Source organism: Saccoglossus kowalevskii, chromosome 17, assembly GCF_978046115.1.
Source record: "Saccoglossus kowalevskii chromosome 17, keSacKowa6.1, whole genome shotgun sequence".
NCBI classification, from domain to species: Eukaryota; Metazoa; Hemichordata; class Enteropneusta; family Harrimaniidae; genus Saccoglossus; species Saccoglossus kowalevskii.
This window is the reverse complement of record NC_140657.1, coordinates 24,850,434-24,869,397: the sequence shown is the minus strand read 5'-3', so window position 1 is coordinate 24,869,397 and position 18,964 is coordinate 24,850,434. Positions and strand designations below refer to the sequence as shown.

General features: G+C 34.7%; 1 protein-coding gene across 1 annotated transcript; it reads left to right on the top strand.

Annotated features, from left to right (window-relative positions):
* Positions 1–967: 967 nt before the first annotated feature.
* LOC146732763 (folylpolyglutamate synthase, mitochondrial-like) lies at positions 968–17,501 on the top strand. The gene is made up of 13 exons (XM_085491947.1): positions 968–1,121; positions 6,875–6,943; positions 7,259–7,387; positions 10,034–10,152; positions 11,929–12,033; positions 12,906–12,915; positions 13,166–13,330; positions 13,600–13,677; positions 13,857–14,001; positions 14,593–14,697; positions 14,936–15,086; positions 15,511–15,650; positions 16,487–17,501. Exons 2-13 carry the CDS (start codon positions 6,923–6,925, stop codon positions 16,822–16,824), a joined length of 1,506 nt encoding a protein of 501 aa, XP_085348073.1. The 5' UTR covers positions 968–1,121; positions 6,875–6,922; the 3' UTR covers positions 16,825–17,501.
* Positions 17,502–18,964: the final 1,463 nt, after the last annotated feature.

The following is an 18,964-nucleotide window of genomic DNA, read 5'->3' as shown; positions in this document are numbered from 1 at the left end:
TCTGGTAGTTTGACGACGTACTAGCGGCCAGGGACTGCCGGTGGCAGAGTAGTTAATATACATGTACATGGTTACGAGATCATGGTGTATTTTTCATGTATTTTCCATGGCCGCTAGATTCTCAATAATATCAAGACATTAAAACAATGAAATGGAATAGTAGTAGTCATCCAAATGTGAGCTGAAAACTATAGCAAGTAATTATGAAACACCAGTTTTCATCTCAGGTGTACATTAAATAGCACAACATAAAGGGTTGGACATTTAAAATATAGGGAGATGGAAGCGTATGACCAGTGCAATACTTTTCACAGTGTCTTATCTGTACGTTTTTATTTATCTTGAATGTCCTTCTTTCATGCATTTTCTTTCTCTGTGTCTAACTTGCATTTTTTTTTAAAGAAAAATTTAAAATTGCCAACCCCCAAGGCTACAAAAAAAATAGCAACACAAATATCCGGTAGCAACAAACAGTGTCCCATTTTGCGTGGTTTACACGAAAACACATAACGGGGGACGAGATATTTTACCGTGTACATTGGATATTTCAGCGATATTTTGTGGAACTATGAACGGAATACCAGTCAATACTTGATTTTGCTCGTTTGCCTGGGAGCAATACTAAAACCGATTAATAACATACATTATTGAACGTGACCAACTCAGATCTGGTAAATCGATGACCATACTTCCGGGTTTTTGTCATTTACATATTCTCGACAGACGCGATATCTCGAAATGCGTCTGCGTCAACTTGAAAATGTACTGTACATTTTGCGTCGTCGTCTACTAGAAAAAATGCGTCTGCGTCAACTTGAAATAAATAGTGCAAAGTCTCCTAGGGGGACTCATTTTGCGTCGACAACTTAAAAAGTGCAAGTTGCGTCGTCTACTACTAGTAGGGAACCCGTTTGCAGGAAATGAGAGGGCTCAAGAACGATGACCATAAATGATAAATGATGCGCTTATATTCCGGATTAGATTTATCTCTAAGACTTTGCTCATCAATAGGGATATTTGCCTAATATGAGCACAACAATAATGTATCGTGTTGGGCTGTGTATCACTTCGTACTTGTCAAAGAAACACACATAAATCTTTTGTCAGCGAACCATCTACATGTAAGTATGATCACTGATTTGCTTTCACTGCAAAGTTCAAATTCTATTTTAAAGGGCGGTGGTCGTCGCGCAGCGCGTGTTCGAATTTTATGTGAATAAACAATGTTTTTTACACGCGTTGTATACGTCGCCAAAAGTCCCATATCGAACAGAACGCGGTGCGACGACCACCGCCTTTAACATGCAGTTCAAACTATATACGCGTGTTTTTTGTTTTTGTTAGAACTCTACATAACTGAATTAAATACAATTTTTTTCATCCGCTCCGCTAAAACAACACAATTTTTCGGGTGTTGCCATGGTAGGACATGCGCGTGAAGCTAACGTCGGTTTATGATTTAAAACCGGATACGAAGTTTGCAAAGAGCATTCAGTCTTCAGAAGTTACTTCACTTTATTAAAAGCACGTTGTAATATAATATACCTCGTGCATTTTGTCGACAGTTGTATTACTTTCCACGTTATCTTTCTTTTTAATTTTGCTGAACGAACGAACGGTATTCAATGTTCATTCATTCAATGTTCAACTTTGCGTGGGATACATTGTAACAATGTTGGCACCGGTAGTCTCTCGTCGGTGCGCAACTTAGCCAAAATAAAATCATGATCATTTAAATACCGTTATTCCAGCAACACAGCTGGAATATAGGACACGATCGAATAAAACAATTTCCAGCGTGACAACAAAAGAAAATGGTACGTCCTAACTGATCGAGTCATGCCGATGTGCTCTGCGGGTACAAACTCGCGAACCGAAGTGTTTTGTTTCAGTGGTCTAATGATTCTTGTTCGTCAACCCGGGTCTTCCAGAAATTATCCGGGGACATGATTGTAATATAACCTGAATATAATATAAAACAATCGACAGAATTACTTTAATTTTCTGAGATAGAAAGAGAACTGGAAAAAAGCAAGCCAGAATTGACAACAGTCGATCATTAGTACTTAGAATCTCTAGCGTCGATCGTAAATAACTTAGCAAATGTCGGCGTAAAAAATGATATGGCCACACTTGCAGTTTTAATTTGTGGTATTCGTGCTTGAAGTTCATTGTGCAGTAAATAAGGTCTATATCTAAAATGGAAATTTCGAAATATTGACTAAAATCAGTAAAATTGTTCATTCCCCCAAAATGACTTAAAATGGGCAGTGGCTTAAATAACACGTGTATGATAGACCAGAGCTCTAACATACACTTGTCTTGCGTGACACCACATGAGATAGTTGTGATATAGTATATGTGTTTAGTACAGAATAGCACCGTCGCACCGCACCAAAACACAACGGAGGCACCGGAAACTACCACAAGCTCCGCAACCATATTCAGCAGGATATTTGGTGTATCTATGTTAGTTTTATTACTGTCCACCATTATTTTCTAATGAACCAGCTAATTTTCGTGTTTTATCACCGAATACATTCGATAAGATGGCATAGACAGTTGGCCTTGTTAGTATTAACAGTAAATACATATTTACAGATATAGTTGTACATCATCTTCTGACGTCATAATTGGCCCTTGAATATTAACATATAGTAAGGTATTTTTAGATTTGTCGATTGTGATTATGTGACTTAGTTTTTGATGAAGTCATGGCGACCAATGTTTATAATATAAATGTACACTAAATTTCTGTTAGCCTAGTACGTTGTACGATTAAATAAATAGATTTTTAATTAATTTATTCAAATCTTGTGTTGACTTTCATTCAAATATGAAGTAATATACTACGTGCGTGTTTTGACTAGTGTGCATATTTTAGTGAATTAAAAACAAATATTTATTATATGTATGTTCAGTATATAGCAAATGTATTTGAGAAATGTGTTATACAATTATGGGAATTAACATTTTAACCGCAATTTTCATAAGGCCATAATGAAATGTAATACATTTTGCCGTAAAATCATGCCACGTTTCGGATAAGTCACGCCTGAAATATGTGAAAACTGTTGTTTGAAGCGCCAAACTGGTAAAAATTATTGTATTTTCAGATTCTTAAATTGCGCCACGACGTTTCTGATGTCATACGCATCATACGGATCGATGTTCAGCTTCCTTGGGCTTTTCAGGAGTCTTCGTCCTGTCAACGTCATCAGGAAAAATATCGCATATTTGGTTGAAACTCCTATGAGAAAAAAAAAATTGTACTATTTTTGATAGCAAATGATCAAAATTATTTTATTTTCCCTTGTAGGATGATTTAGCAATACATTCAACAGGTGAAATATGCGGGTAATTGGTTGCAATACTGAAACAAATGCTCAAATTTATGTTTATTAATCCGAGTTGGTCTTCAGTCACGTGACTGTTCCGAATTATGTTTGTGGTGCTCGATAGTACAATGCTAATTTCACCTCAACTGTGAAAATTAAAAACAAAAAAAAAGCAAAACAAACAAAAAACATGTCACCTACCACCAAAAGCTTTTCCAACTGTATTGTGCTTTACATGTAAATAATAAAAGAAATATTCAGTGAGTATCCTACCGTGTATCGATGACGTTGACCTAATTTACGTCAAGGACAACGCCCATTTCAGCAATATAGTATTGTTTTTAGAGTGGATGTAGATATGCGTCGGGTGTATACACTCTTTCTTCATTTTATCACGCTCGAAGGTCCTTTTTTTGATGAACACTATTTTTTAAAAGGCGGACTAATTTGTATCACTTTGTCATGTATTGTAAAGTCCTTCCACTGTGATGTGTCAAACTGTAAGAAACGAACAGTTGATTGAGTCCAGGTTATTACGGGATGTTGTCATAATGTAAACAATGCCACCACTTGCGAAACGGAAACTCGCAACTGTCATTCGGGACAGTGTGTGACATTTGGTCCTTATGGGGGAATCCATGGGGAATCTTACCCGTGTGTTTTTTCTAATTTGCACGAAAATGAATGCTTCTAAAATAACAGCTCTATGTTTTTGTGCATGCGGGAAAGTCTATCATTTCATTTAACTTTTTTAACAATTTGAACCCTTTGAATTTTCTTGGGTTATAGAGGGACGCCCGGGGGTCTCGGACAAATTGACCAGACCGTCTGACGACCAGCCTTCTCCGCAAGATATAAGTCCAGGTGCAGAATTTGAATTGACTTGGCATGAGCCATAAGTATCTCTGCTGTTACACGCGTCGAGAAGTACCACTGCCAGAAAACCCCCTTCTTTCTTTTGTGACCAACCTGTTAGGTTAAGTTAAGACTGGCAAGGCAGTTAGATGTTAGGTTAAGTATATCAAGTTAATACTAAGCAAGGCAGTTAGATGCAATGACTGCTATGTCATTTAGGTATTTGGTTAAGAATTAAGTTAAGAGTCTTAAGGCTATTGGGTTAGGAACATGCTTATATATGCTTTATATCGAAGCCTAATTAAACTCTGGAGGCCAATTTATAAATACTCAATTCTGTTTCAAACCTCAAAATTAGAATAGCTTTAAATCTATTTGATAAATTGATAGCTCCCATCATTAGCTATGGGTGTAAAGTACAGGGAGGGGTAGATGTTATTGAAAATGTTAACTATTCTTTTTGCAGATTACTCTTGGGGGTTAAAAAGAATACTACTAAGCATGCACTCTTAGGGGAGTTGGGAAGATACTCCCTTGCCATTAAAATTAATACACAAATAATTACATTTTGGCTCAGATCAAAACTCCCACAGACGCCTAAGTTAATAAAAAGCACCTTTGACGAGTTCAATATAATAAAGACAAAAAATGTTGACAACATTATCAGTGGTAACAATCTTGATAAAGCAATCAAACAACAAATAACAAAGAGAAACGGCTCCAAACTACGACTATATCTGCTTTGCTGAAAAAGAATTATATAGTAAAATGGAAAGAAGCTCTATTTGATGACACCAGAGTAAATTGGCAAATTATAGAACATTCAAAACACAGATTAAAGTGAAATATACCCTCAATTGTTCTTTAATATCATCACTACAAGTTTGCTTCTCTCGGAAATCACAAGACTACAGGAATTATTTTTGTGGCAAAAATAAAGATGCGGGCATGGAACTTCCGGAAACGTTACACAAATTTGCTCTTCGACCAGCAATAATTGTGGTGCAAATATCATTATCTCAGATTTACCAATCTATCTTCGTACATTGCAAATCATAAAGCAGCTATTTTAGTCGCAAACTGGACATGATAGTGTTCCACCAAGTGCAATATGGCTATGTCAGTATTTTTATGATTTGCACAATTGAAGCTCCTGGTGCCGTTCTGTGAAAGTTTCACATGTTATTGATTAAAAAATATTGGGTGCCACTAAGAATTCATTATGGTCCAGATTTTGTTTAAACATGGGTCGTGATTTTTCGACTAATTTCATTACATGCTTAGTCTATCATGGATTTGGAATTATGTGTTAGTATCAATAAGATACTTACATACTTTACATACTTACTTGTAAAATATTGCATTTCATAGGATCAGTGATGGCGATAATCTTTGGGTAAATGATGTGATAAAATACTGAATTTATTTCTATGGGCTGAGACGACAATTTCTTGTTCAGAGTCAGCAAAGGGATGAATAGTTTGATTTCCAGAAACTGTTTTTCCAACCAGTTGAAAAGACTCGAATGGTGTGGTGGCCAATTTGCTTTGGTATACATTCAATTTGTGGTTGATGGATTTGGTTGCATCGTGTCGTGTTAGGTCATTACTTTCACTAGATTCCCCGACTTCGAGAGATACAACAATCTCAAAGGAAATGTGTCCAATTTGTTCTTGTGGTTTAAGTTGAAAGAGGGTCGACACGGGGTATTTTCGTAAGCTGCAATCAATTGTTTTTATTTTCGTAATAATGTAATTTGAATAAATAAAAAACGTAAATTCGTAGACATGGGCAAGGTGTAAAGCTATTTTATTTGTCTGGAATTTGTACAAAGATATTAATTTTTGTAAGCATATATAGCATTTTCTAAATTAAACGTCGTAATTTCCAATTTTGTTTCTTAAACTCAAATTATCAAAAATATTATAAAAACATAAAATGTAATTAGGAATTTGCTTTATCTGTAAAGTGTAAAATGGACCTTTCATTTTATTCCATGTAAAAACGTAAAATGCCGTTTTTATTTCCTGTAACCTGTACCAGCTATTCCCCTTGCTCCCTTGAAAATCCTGGCAAAAACTAGGCGCAGTGCTTGTATTTGGCGTTGAGCTAAGTTTCCTCGCCAAGTTGTAAACATCCTTGTAGCGAAGATGTAAATGTAGAAGATGCCTGTCGTTTTCTGTCTCTTCGATCGGTAGAAGTGTTCTCCATTGCAAATTTCTTTGTGTTATAAGTATGTGCAAATAGCTGTACCATGATTACTAAGGGATTGAATAAAAACTGTAATACCACACAATTGAAACACCACATTGTCGTTGGTTAATCAGTACTATGAGTAACCTGTCATCAGATGACAGCTGAATAGTGCTTGAGACCATTGCACGAACAAATGTGTTTGCATATGACTTAGCAATGTTTCCTTACACGGCAAAACAACCGAAGAAGTAATTGCAGGAGAAAGAGGTTGAACAACAACAAAAGTGATTTAATTTCTGTAGGCTCTGAATAATCGTCAATCGACTAGCAGGGTTACACTTTTATTAGCTTCTAGAACGATCTAGAGAAAGATCATAATATTCAGTGACAGGTGTAGAACATGAATCAGAATTTGTTTGTAATAATAATATCTAGGATAAAAAATAGTTCCATAATAATATAATCATTTTTTGTTCATTTTTCAGAAATTCTGCAAAAACATTTGAGTGGTATAGTATTGAAAGCTTGTAGTTATGTCGAAAGAAAATTATTTGGTGAGATTTTATTTATTTATTTATTTATTTATTTATTTATTTATTTATTTATTTATTTATTTATTTATTTATTTATTTATTTATTTATTTATTTATTTATTTATTTATTTATTTATTTATTTATTTATTTATTTATTTATTTATTTATTTATTTATGGATTGTATATCTTGCTATAAATGAACTGACAAGATGTTAGTGCGCACTATCTGCCTTATTCTCAGATCTCACTTCTTTTCAAGGCGCGTCATAAGCTAATAAATAACTTACAAGAGAACATATCAAACATAACATTGTTTAATGCATTTTATTAACAGGAAGTTAAAAGCATAATAGAAAGTATTGGACGTGATCATAGTCGTGCGGTTAAATTTCGCAGTAAGAGTTGGTACAGTACTAAAGGCCTCCCTGTAATGAGAGACCACTTAAAACGAGTTGATATCAGTGTGAGTTCAAGCATTTACAATATTAATAAACATGATACATTAATACATTATGATGTTTTACACAGATTGAGAAGAAATCAAATTAGGCATTAGAAGTTAATAAATTGTTGACATTGTGATCGACTCTTAATGGTGATAGAAGAAACAATATGACTATCATGTTATTGGTATTCATCATTTTCCCCTCACTCAATGTCACTTGGGTGTTGGATTCAATAATTAGGGTTATATGATAATGTTTTTCACCCCGAATATTTGGTTGACAACATACAAAGTGCCTGTTACTGTGTATTGTTTATGGAGAACATTATAAAAGATTGTCACCATGATCTCATCAGCTCAAATTATGTTGTTATTATAATTATCTTATTCAATTAATTGTTTATTTGTTTCTGTAAAGACTGAAATCATTGAAATTTGTATATTTAAGTATGGTGGTAATATGGGATGTTGTTTCACTACTGCACAGCTGCATACATGCAAAACATGCCGGGGTGTTAGTATGTATTTATTTCACATAATATTCAATATAGGTGATACAGAATATTGTACATTGGTTAGGGGGTGGCGGTTGTGTCCAATAATGACAAGAATCAAAACAACCATCTAACTAGTTAAACTAGTCTTGCTGACAAAAACAGATATAACAATGCACAAAGAATGTCTGTTCTGGAATGTATACATATTATTTTTTTCAACCATTGCTCCCTGGTACACATTGCAATTTCATGCATATAACATGCACGAATCAACCAATAACTTATATTTCTTGACAATTTGTACAAACATAGGTCATACTTTGAAGTTTTTTTAGTTATGAATAAAACTTTATTTTACTCAGTAACAATTCAAATATCTATATATACAAGTATGTTCTGAATGATTTGAATACAATTCAAACTTCTGAATAGTTACATTATTCGACAGTGCATAATGCATCATTACAAGGGTGTACAAGGGTGTGCCTAACGGGCGGCCACTCTCATAATGAATTCGTTTGACTTTCGCTGTTTTTTAGTCAACATACCACTGGTGTTCCGTGAACTACTTAACGTGATTTCAGTACACAGAATAACAGAATAATAGAAAATAATAACAGAAAACCCAGTCACGTTCAAGAACATTATATAACCAGAAATCAACAATTTCAAATCTGCTGTTGGAATGCACATTCTCTCCGCAACAAAGCTTCTGACTATATAACTTAACACAACATTTATGCAATAGGAATTACTGAATCCTGGTTAAAAGATCCTGGTGATGAACCAGTCATTAGGGAAGTTAAACCGGCTAGTTACTTCTAGAGTCACAGTTGTCTTGACCCCATCACAACACATCTTCTCAAGAAGCTTCAAAGTACAATTATTCCTCCAATCATATATTCCTCCAATTATATACCTCGCGCTTTACCATGGAATTGTCCCTCCTTCCTTTAAATCTGCTATTATAACACCTCTTCTAAAGAAATCTTGATAATGATATTCTCAAGAATTACAGGCCAATTTCCAATCTGCATTTTATCTCAAAAGTACTTTAATGTTAGCCATACGACTCATACATATGTTTCCACAAACTCACTCTTCAAACTACTACAGTTCGCTTATAGACAGTTTCACAGCACAGAAACGGCACCCCTCAAAATTCACATTGACATTTTAACATCACTTGATGCAGGACAATATGTCATTCTCGTTCTTTTAGAATTATCAGCTGCTTTTGACACTATAGATCACACTATTCTTCTTGATCGTCCACCCACTTTGGGCATACATGATCTTGCCCTGTAATGGTTATCTTTATATGTAATAAACATATATCAATCCATCACCAAATGCAGTTACACAAATGGAACATTGTCTACATGAAGAAGTAGATGACACAAGCTATAACATAACATGTATGATGGAGAAACAGTTTTGCTCATTTGACCCGAATTTGACCATATTCCTAGCCCTGTCAGCAGTGTCCATGTTAATTCTACAGTCATCGAGCCTGTCACAGCTGCACAAAACCTTGAAGTTATATTTGATAAAACTTATTATCAACACTTGCCAAACTTCAACATTGGATGTATAGATCAAATTCGACAATATCTACAGAGACTTGCCTCAAGCTGACTCATTCAACTTTTGTCACTAAACGGGACTAGTACAATGCTCTGCTATATAGCTTACCAACTGCACAGCTAAATCTGTTATAAAAAGCCCAGAATAGTGCTGCTTGTATCATTACTCGCACACAAACTTTGATCATATAACACCAATACTTCAACAATTGCACTGGCTTCCAGTCACTCACAGAATCCAATTCAAAATCCTCCTCAGTACTTACAAAGTATAAGTGGGCTCCACCATACATTTCGGATCTCGTACAGCAAAGTAATCTATTCGCTCTAGCAACAAGCGATTACTCAAAGTATCAAAACGAAACTTAAATCATACGGTGACCGATCATTCTCACATTCATCTCCTTCACTATGGAATCATTCACCAAATTACATTCGCACAGCACCAAACGTTCACACATTCAACCCCAGATTAAATAATAATAAATGCTCAAATGATCGCAAGGCGTTTCGAATGTAATTAAAATATACTCAAGTCAATGGTGATGATGATGATGATAACATTGTTGTTTCGTTATTAGCTTGATGATGTTGATGGATTGAACATAATTCATGTAAGTGGTACAAAGGGCAAAGGTTCTGTGTCTGCTTTTTGTGAAAGTATATTACGAGCAACTGGGTTCAAAACAGGATTATACAGGCAAGTAACTATGGGGTGAGAATACCGCCAAAGTTAGCTTGGTGTCATTATTTGAACATTGTTTAGTTGTTTGGTCTTTATTTGGAAACTTGTTTGGTTATTATTTGGTCATTATTCGGTTATTTGGTCTTTATTTAATCATTTTGCGCTTATTACATTATTGTATTACTATCGTTTCATTATTACAACTTTATTTCTTAATTATTTAATTATTGTATAATTGCTACAATATTATGTTGTCATTGTTTCATTATTTTACAATTGTGTCGTCGTTATTTAGACATTATCTTGACATTCAATTATCATAAGATTCGGTTATTTTCACGTCCAAATGTCTTGACATTCGGTTCGCTTGTCTTGCGAATACCTCAACATTCGATTACCTGACCTAAAATTAGCTGACCCAACTATACATGTAGTATTCAATCCATAGTCCCGGGCCGCCTCCGATAAAGCATTGCTCGTGATGGCAATGTAGCCTTTGTAAAAGCTAGCGGGGATTTCTAAATGATGGCCGTTTCATCAACATCCAGGGAACTGACTGAGGTCGTCAGAGCCTGTCGTTACGAAATATCAAATGCCGCAAAACTTGTTGTTGACACGACGCGCTCCAAACGAAATTCGCGAGAGATGATCCGACTTGATCATTAGATGATGACCAGAATGTGCCAAGAACCAATCACAAGACTGGTTACCAAGCTAATTTTGGCGGTATTCTCACCCCATAACTAACAATATTAACTGTCATCAGATCCATTGGTACAAAAAGAATGAGTATCAATGAATCACAATCTGTTAATGTTTGTCAAATTATTTGAGCTGTGAGTGTTGAACTATTATTTGAATGTTTTTTTTTTAAAAGCTAAAACACATGTTGCATTATCGTAAGTACTATAACGAAGTGTTTCAGCTTTCACATTATACAAGCCACTTTAGCTATCGTCTACTGGTAATTTCGCTAAATCCAGATGTAGCTGATTTAGCAAAATTTTCATAAAAATACATAGTCCGAATCCCACGATTTCGCTAAAGCCGGCAATTCATAAACGACCCACGAACCCGTGCGTGATCGCTGTATTTTACTGCAGTTAAATTGTGTCATTTGATTGGGCGCGCCAAGGAGCTGGCACCACCAATCAGAGTTGCTGTATCATTAATTTAAACGTCTGGGGTCATCACAGAATAAAACAATGGCGGCGTGCAGGCTTTGCGCTAATCACTGCCAGTCAAGAACAAAATGTTTTATTGCAACGTTGAAAATTGCTTGTGCCAATTGAATGACGACGATGGAATGTCTAAACATTTGTGCAAACCGTGTTTTATTAAACTGACAAATCTGTCGAAACTGATAACATATCCACTTGCCCGATCCGGTCTTTGTTGCAACAAACCACGGTTACTAGTTCTAGCAACCATGAACAAACACATCATTTCCCTCAGATACAGCACTGAGTGCTTTCTTCTAATGATCAGTAAGCTCATTCACCGTTCGTTGATTTCTATATTCCACTATTTTAAATTTACCAAGTATGTATCGTTTCTACCGTGAGTTCTGATTGGGTAATACAAATAAGCCCAATTGAATCTTATCGTTTGAGGGCGTGCAGTAAATCGTGGTGAAATCTGCCAAGGGCTAATGTTGAGGCTTCGGCCGAATAAATGGTCCTTGGCTGACGAAGATGATAAAAATATTGCAGACAATTTTGCTAAATTACAATTGAGTTTATTCTAAAATGACATGTATCTATGTACTATTATATATATTATTATTTCTAGCTCACCACATTTGGTAGAATTACGTGAGCGAATCCGTATCAATGGTTTAACACTGACAAGGGATGCTTTCAGTAAATATTTCTTTGATGTCTACAATAAATTAGAGTCAACAAAATACGAATATCGTGAAACTATGATGAGTCGATTCAGATTTATGACACTAGTGGCATTGAATGTGTTCATACATGAAAAGGTGAGACCTCGAGAATATTACTCTATTGCACATACATTAAGATGAAACAAAGTAAGTATTATTCAACGTACCATAGATAGTCATATAGGCAAAAACACTCAAAACAAACGACAACGATTGACAAAACAAAAACAACGGACAAGTACACTATACTACATAATGAAATCAGTAAAACAAAGATATGTGGATTCCATGGTATATAAGAAGTGAGGTGTTTCGAAAAGAGTGAGATTTATAAGGAATCGTTTCACAGTAAGACACACTTCGATGTAAGAGTGAATGTTCCCTGTGATCACTTTTATTTTAAGAATGAACATTGGGTAAATGGTTGCCCTAATCCAAATTTAAATCGATCAATTTTCCCTGTGCTACTCACCATGTCATAAAATAATGTACGCTTAATGACAGTCGCACTCACAAGCAAAAAGTCATCCTGTCCTCAATTCAGATATTTAGAACTTTTCAGGAATTCTTTATCAAGGGAGTGTGTTAAAATATAATGTACGCTTATTGACATTTCACACATTATATATGCACTTAATGATGGTAATTGGCCTTTAAAATGTCACGATTGGTTACCCTTTAAAATTCGTTGTTTGGCCCAATAAATATAGTTTGTATTGAATACAGAAAATGATATATTTTGTAGTTTTAAATCCATTCTAACATTTTATAGGCAATCCTCAGACTCAGACTATTATATACTAACATAATTCCGATAAGACGTTCAACGATAGCAATTGGGTTCCAAAACATAAACACGTGGCCCATTAAAAAGAAATAGAAAAACCAGAGTGATACCGAGAGGGATCCAATCTTTACATAAACTTATATATACTATTCGAACATAACAGTATCACAGACCAGGCATCTACAATTATCAAATAAGCAAAACATAAATTATTTGAATATACTAAGTTGCAATTCTGTGTGTACGATTAGAAAGAACAAGGTGCATTGTGTGGTCGCGAGTTTTAACCCTGTGGTATACTATCAATATTCAGTTTATAAATATGTAAACTGTATTTGTGAATATATTTCTAGGTTGATGTTGTCATTCTTGAAGTGGGCATTGGTGGCGCTTATGATTGCACCAACATTGTGCAAAGCCCGAGAGTGGTTGGCATCACTTTATTGGACTTGGATCATACAGATTTGTTAGGAGACACAATTGATAGCATAGCATGGCACAAAGCTGGAATATGCAAGGTGAGAATTACATTTACAATCGGCAGACAATTTAATCACCAATGACAAATTTAAAAAAAATCACTGAAAATATTGCGGTTTTTAATTTGTTTGTAATATGAAACAAAACATATGCACGCACTATTGTTTTGTGGAATATATTATTATACTTGTCGCGAACATTTCTTTCTACACATGTTTCTATTTCGATGTCAACAAATGTTTGTGTTACAGTATATCTGCTTCATAAAACTCTTCTATGAACATTAAAAACATGTTTTATCTATCAGCCTGGCCGACCAGCTTTCACAATCCCACAAGTAAAGGAGGCCATGGATACAGTGAGACGTAGAGCCAATGAAATACACGTGAGTGTAAATATATCAATTACAATACTCAGATTGAATTGCAATGATTGGCGGAATCATTAACTGAAATATACATTAGAATAAATCATTCAAGAACATTGTCGCGTATTACAAATTATTCACTATTGTCATTCAACAAACAACTCCAGATTGTTCTTACGTATATGCCATGTTTACAGGCGCCGATTCAGATTGTGCCCGACTTGGATGATTACGATTGGCAAGGGAAGCCAATGAAGCTTGGACTTGCTGGGGAACATCAACGTATTAACGCATCTTTAGCAATACAGTTATGTAGGACATGGATAGAAGAACATAACCTACGTACGTACTTATGTTGCACATGTTCACGTGATATGTTTCCTTTGCTTCAACATGACTAAATAATTGATTCAGCCACAACTGATACTTGTATGCTATTTTAAGTTTTCATTTTCAGCATTTGCATGATATCCTGATAGTCACGTTATTTCGATTCATGTTTCATACACATTAAAATTGCGCATTTCCTGTGCTACAAATGATCTTCCATTGTCTTGGTCAGTTTTGCGATTTTCGTGCTGATACATTTGCACATATAATAAAGAGGTATTTTGTGAGTAATGTCGATGACAACGTGTGCCATTGCTTGCAGCAATATTGATTATATAAATATTGCTTCGTGCAACATCACACATTATCTTCAGTATTTCCTGTATATATACAACATGAAAAACATTTACGTATTTGGGGAAAGTTCTTATTTGATTTGTATAGAATTTTATTTTATATACGTTAACTGGTTGGCAAGGTTTTCAGTAAAACGAGAAAAAACAAATTAATAATTATTTGTAATTTAAATAAGGAACAATATACAAATAAGGAAATTTCCCACCTAAAGATCTATATAAAATTATATAGGTTTTACTCCGCTAGATCACTCAGACAAGAGAGCCGGGTTTGGACATACTAATACATATAGCATGGATGGCAACATTCAGACAGCTTCAGCATTCAAGTTACCAGCCACGTTTATATCAGGTAATCTATAATAATAGTTTGGTTAGGTATTAATTTCAATGTAGAATAATCAATTCACTTATATATCTGCCACCGTAACGCCACAAGTTGCAGCATGCCGTGATTTTTTGGTATTGCACTGGGTATTTGCATCCTCCTGCTGTACTGTCTTCGTACATACTTTGCGGTATCCTCGTAATAACCTCATATTAATTAGTATTTTATTTGTTCTTACTATCACATGATTCTGATTCCAAAGGACTTCGCGACTGTTGCTTGCCAGGGCGTACACAAATCATAAAACATGACAATGTCACATACTATCTGGATGGAGTCCATACACCAATGAGTATGAAGGCTTGTGTTAAGTGGTTTAAAGAAGCATCGGCAGAAGAAGAACAAATTCTTAAGTATGTATTGAACATGATTGTTATCTAGCAAAAATATGACATATATTGTGTATATGAATAAAAGCAGTTCAAAATACAGAACAAAACTAAAGACAGTTTGCGCTAACCATCTTTGTACTGAAGTAAATAAATAAATAAATAAATAAATAAATAAATAAATAAATAAATAAAATGAATGAAACCCCAATCGGATGTTTTCTATCTCACATTGGTATTATACCGCTGTACATCACTGTTTGCTATCAATCACCACTGACAGAATCCAGATTCCTGAAAATGTTCAATTCTGACATTGGCTATATTGACAGCTACAATGCTACACATTGACATTAGACATTTAATGATCAACTGCAAAAGTGTGCTTACGTTTTCACGCTGAAAATGCTGATACATCTACCCTGCATGATACAATGTTTCGTTACAGGAATCGTGTTGAGAAAGTGTTGATATTCAATGTTACGCATGGCAGGGATGTTAAATTATTATTGGAAGACGTAGTACAATGTAACTTCACAGCGACTGCCTTCAGCCCAAACATCACTGATGTAGACGATTTAGTAGAAAGTAAGCAATTAGTAAAGTTTTTACACAACATATAAACGTCACTATAATGATGAATACATCCAAAACCTTCTCGTAAAAAGCGGGTATTAAACCAAATTAGCAAACGAGAAACCCTTGGTACTAAGTGTATCTTTCCTTAGATAGTTTATTACTAATCAACTTTTGACTACATTCTCATTACCTTCTAGTTATAAACAACCGTTTTATTTATAATAAAAGTTGGATGTCAGTTAAATGCAAATCAGTTCCCATGGTTTTATTACAGCTATAATTAGCAGTGGTGTATGTTTCTTTCAACGGACATAATCAGCAGTATAGTTTTACTGGGTCTACTAATACCCTCGTTCTTTTTTGTTGTAGTATGCATGCTATTTTTACGCACAAATCGCACTAGAACTCTGCACAAATTGTGTTTTTTATCGACATTTTCAGCACAAAAGATGAAACTACCATCTCATACCAGACACTCATATTTCCCTCCACATAATTTGAGCGCCCTATATTATGCTATCCACATTTACCTATGAGAATTGTTTTACAACTTATCTCTTGTGCAACCAATAGCGCACACACACACTATATTATTTTGTTTAAAGCATTTCTAACAAAATGAGAATGCAAAACTGAAACAAATGACTAGCCGTGACTGATTAAAACAAACTGCAAAAAATGTTACTTAATGGTGCTCGCGTAATTTCAAGCATTAACAGGTTTTTTTTTGTAATCTATATTTTATTTTATTTTATTTTATTTTATTTTATTTTATTTTATTTTATTTTATTTTATTTTATTTTATTTTATTTTATTTTATTTTATTTTATTTTATTTTATTCTAGACACTTCATTTGAGATACTAGAGAACGAACTTGCGATTTGCAAAAAGAACAGAGGCACGTTTCAGGCAATGAAAGAGGAATTATGTGATGCAATGCCAAGCAAACCCACATCTGCGAGTTTTGTTTGTGCTAAGCATGCTGTACAGTGGGCAGCCTGTGGCAAAGATCCATGTATACCACAACCAAGACCTCAGGATCCAATGCTGCCTCACGGTGCAATGGAAGCAGACCATCTGCAGGTCCTTGTCACTGGAAGTCTACTTTTAGTCGGTCGTGTCATCGGAATTCTTGTTCCAGATTTTGTGCCAAACAGCAATGCGTTTGGTGGCGACAATTGATTAGTTTATTCAGTTTTCAGCAATGCTTCTATCTATAATAGGGCGAGTTTGATATTAGTGCAATTATTGAAATAATAACTAGATAGTGTGATTCTATTATATTTGCACACCTGCAAGGCCAAACACTGAATTAGCTGTATGTCTAATTAGCTGGTTTATGCAAGGGTTTAATTACCGTTAATTTAGCCTTATATTACGTACTAACCCTAATAATTATATTTACTGTCCCAATGTTAGTTAATACTGTGTTCTACATAGGCATTTTCAATGCGAGGGAAAGCTGAATTTTAATATAATCACAAATAAATTAGTTTTTAATTTTTGAAATCAATTTACTTTAATATTGTATTTCAAATATCGTTCTTAATTAAAAAACATTTTGTGGATAAAACAATGTGTGCGATATGTTGCAAAAGAAGCATAAACTAAAAAAACTGTAGAACTTGCTGTTTTATATGAGCTGACGTGACGTGATTGCACGTATCTGTAATCTCCATTACTGTAGATACCGAACATTTCAATAACGTAATATAGCATTCAAGATTATCGATTATTTTCCAATGAAGGTCTAATTGACTTGGGTTACATTTAACTTATTTTGCAATATTTGATTATTTGAATCTCAAGATTAATTTTGTAATTTGTATGTTTATGTACAATTTACTTCTCAAAATAATATATCGTACTTTATCTGTACTCATTTACATGTATTCTGTCCTAAGTAATAAATATGTTCAGTGCAAGGTTATATTACTTTGATAGTGAGCTAATAGGTGATTTTCCGTACAATTGCGAGATCTCGCGAGATGCATGAAAGACGCGCCTCGAACGTCTGCCGAAAAAATCGAACGATTTGATTTTGAACGAGAATTTCTTTATTTCGTAGCTTACATTGACCGGCCGATCTTCGACAGATTAATATTGCTTCCGAATACCCTTACTTAATCGAAATTGCCTATCATCAAATGTGGACAGCACATTATTAACGATTATTAACTACGACGCTATGACCTTTGTTTGTCTTGTTTTGTCGTTCGATTTCACGCATAACGCGTGATTCTCGCAGTGAACGGAAAAAGGTCTATACTGAGATATGGTTTATTTAGTATAAACACACACCACAAGAATAAAGAGTTGAAAAGAATAATTAGACTAGAACACATTTGAAAAAAAAACATTGCGATAGACGCGCTCGTTAGAAGGTTTAGTCCCATAGCACGATTCAGGATTTGATTGTTGTTTTGAGTGTACGAGGAAGCCAAAAGAGACCACGTTCGTTTTGTATGCTAACTTGTTTTAACTCGTGTACATTACCTTCCTAACAAAAGCTTAGAAAGGTATTAGCCAATGCCAAATCTTACAGTCTGCAGAATTGTGTCTTTGAGCATATATTAAGGGTAATCTGTCAGTTATGATTTTTGTTTTGTTTTGATTATTAGCATGATCGACGTGCATATTTAGCAATGTTATTTTTTTTTGAAATCGAACGATATTGCTGACATTTTGAATATATAATACACAAATTGTTCAATGTAACGTACACATTCGGTAGATAAACGTGATAGTAAAGCATTTCATTCCTGAATGAACACGATCATTAATTGCTTTACGTCATAAATGCTAAATAGTAAATACGATAGCACGGCGTGGCATGACTTGCTGCTACTCCACACTTAGTGCCATGTTTTTTAACAGATGAAGCTTATGGGGTTTTAATATATGAATGTCGACAAGTTTCAACAAATAATTGACACATCATTGTACACAAGTCAAATTTATTGAGACCAATTAGCTAGTTAGTTGGGTAGAGGATGACTTTAAAAAAACAAATCAAATAGATTCAACGACCCTGTCAAAGTAACCCAGAATGCGGCAAGCCCTAAAAAGTCGCGTTCAACTCGTCCACTGTATATCTATTCCAACTGTGGATTGATGCCTGTTTTATCAAGCCTTGCAAGTGGGTAAATGGCAGCCTGAAGACGATTGTCATCATGCATGTGAAGGACACGTTGAACATCTGGGAGAATGTCATCTAAAACATTCACGACTGGCTTTCAATTCCAGATGAAGCTATGAGTGACTGACCAGCCGAATTAAACATTAGGCTTTTATAACTTTAAAGTGAAATCCAATGTGGAGC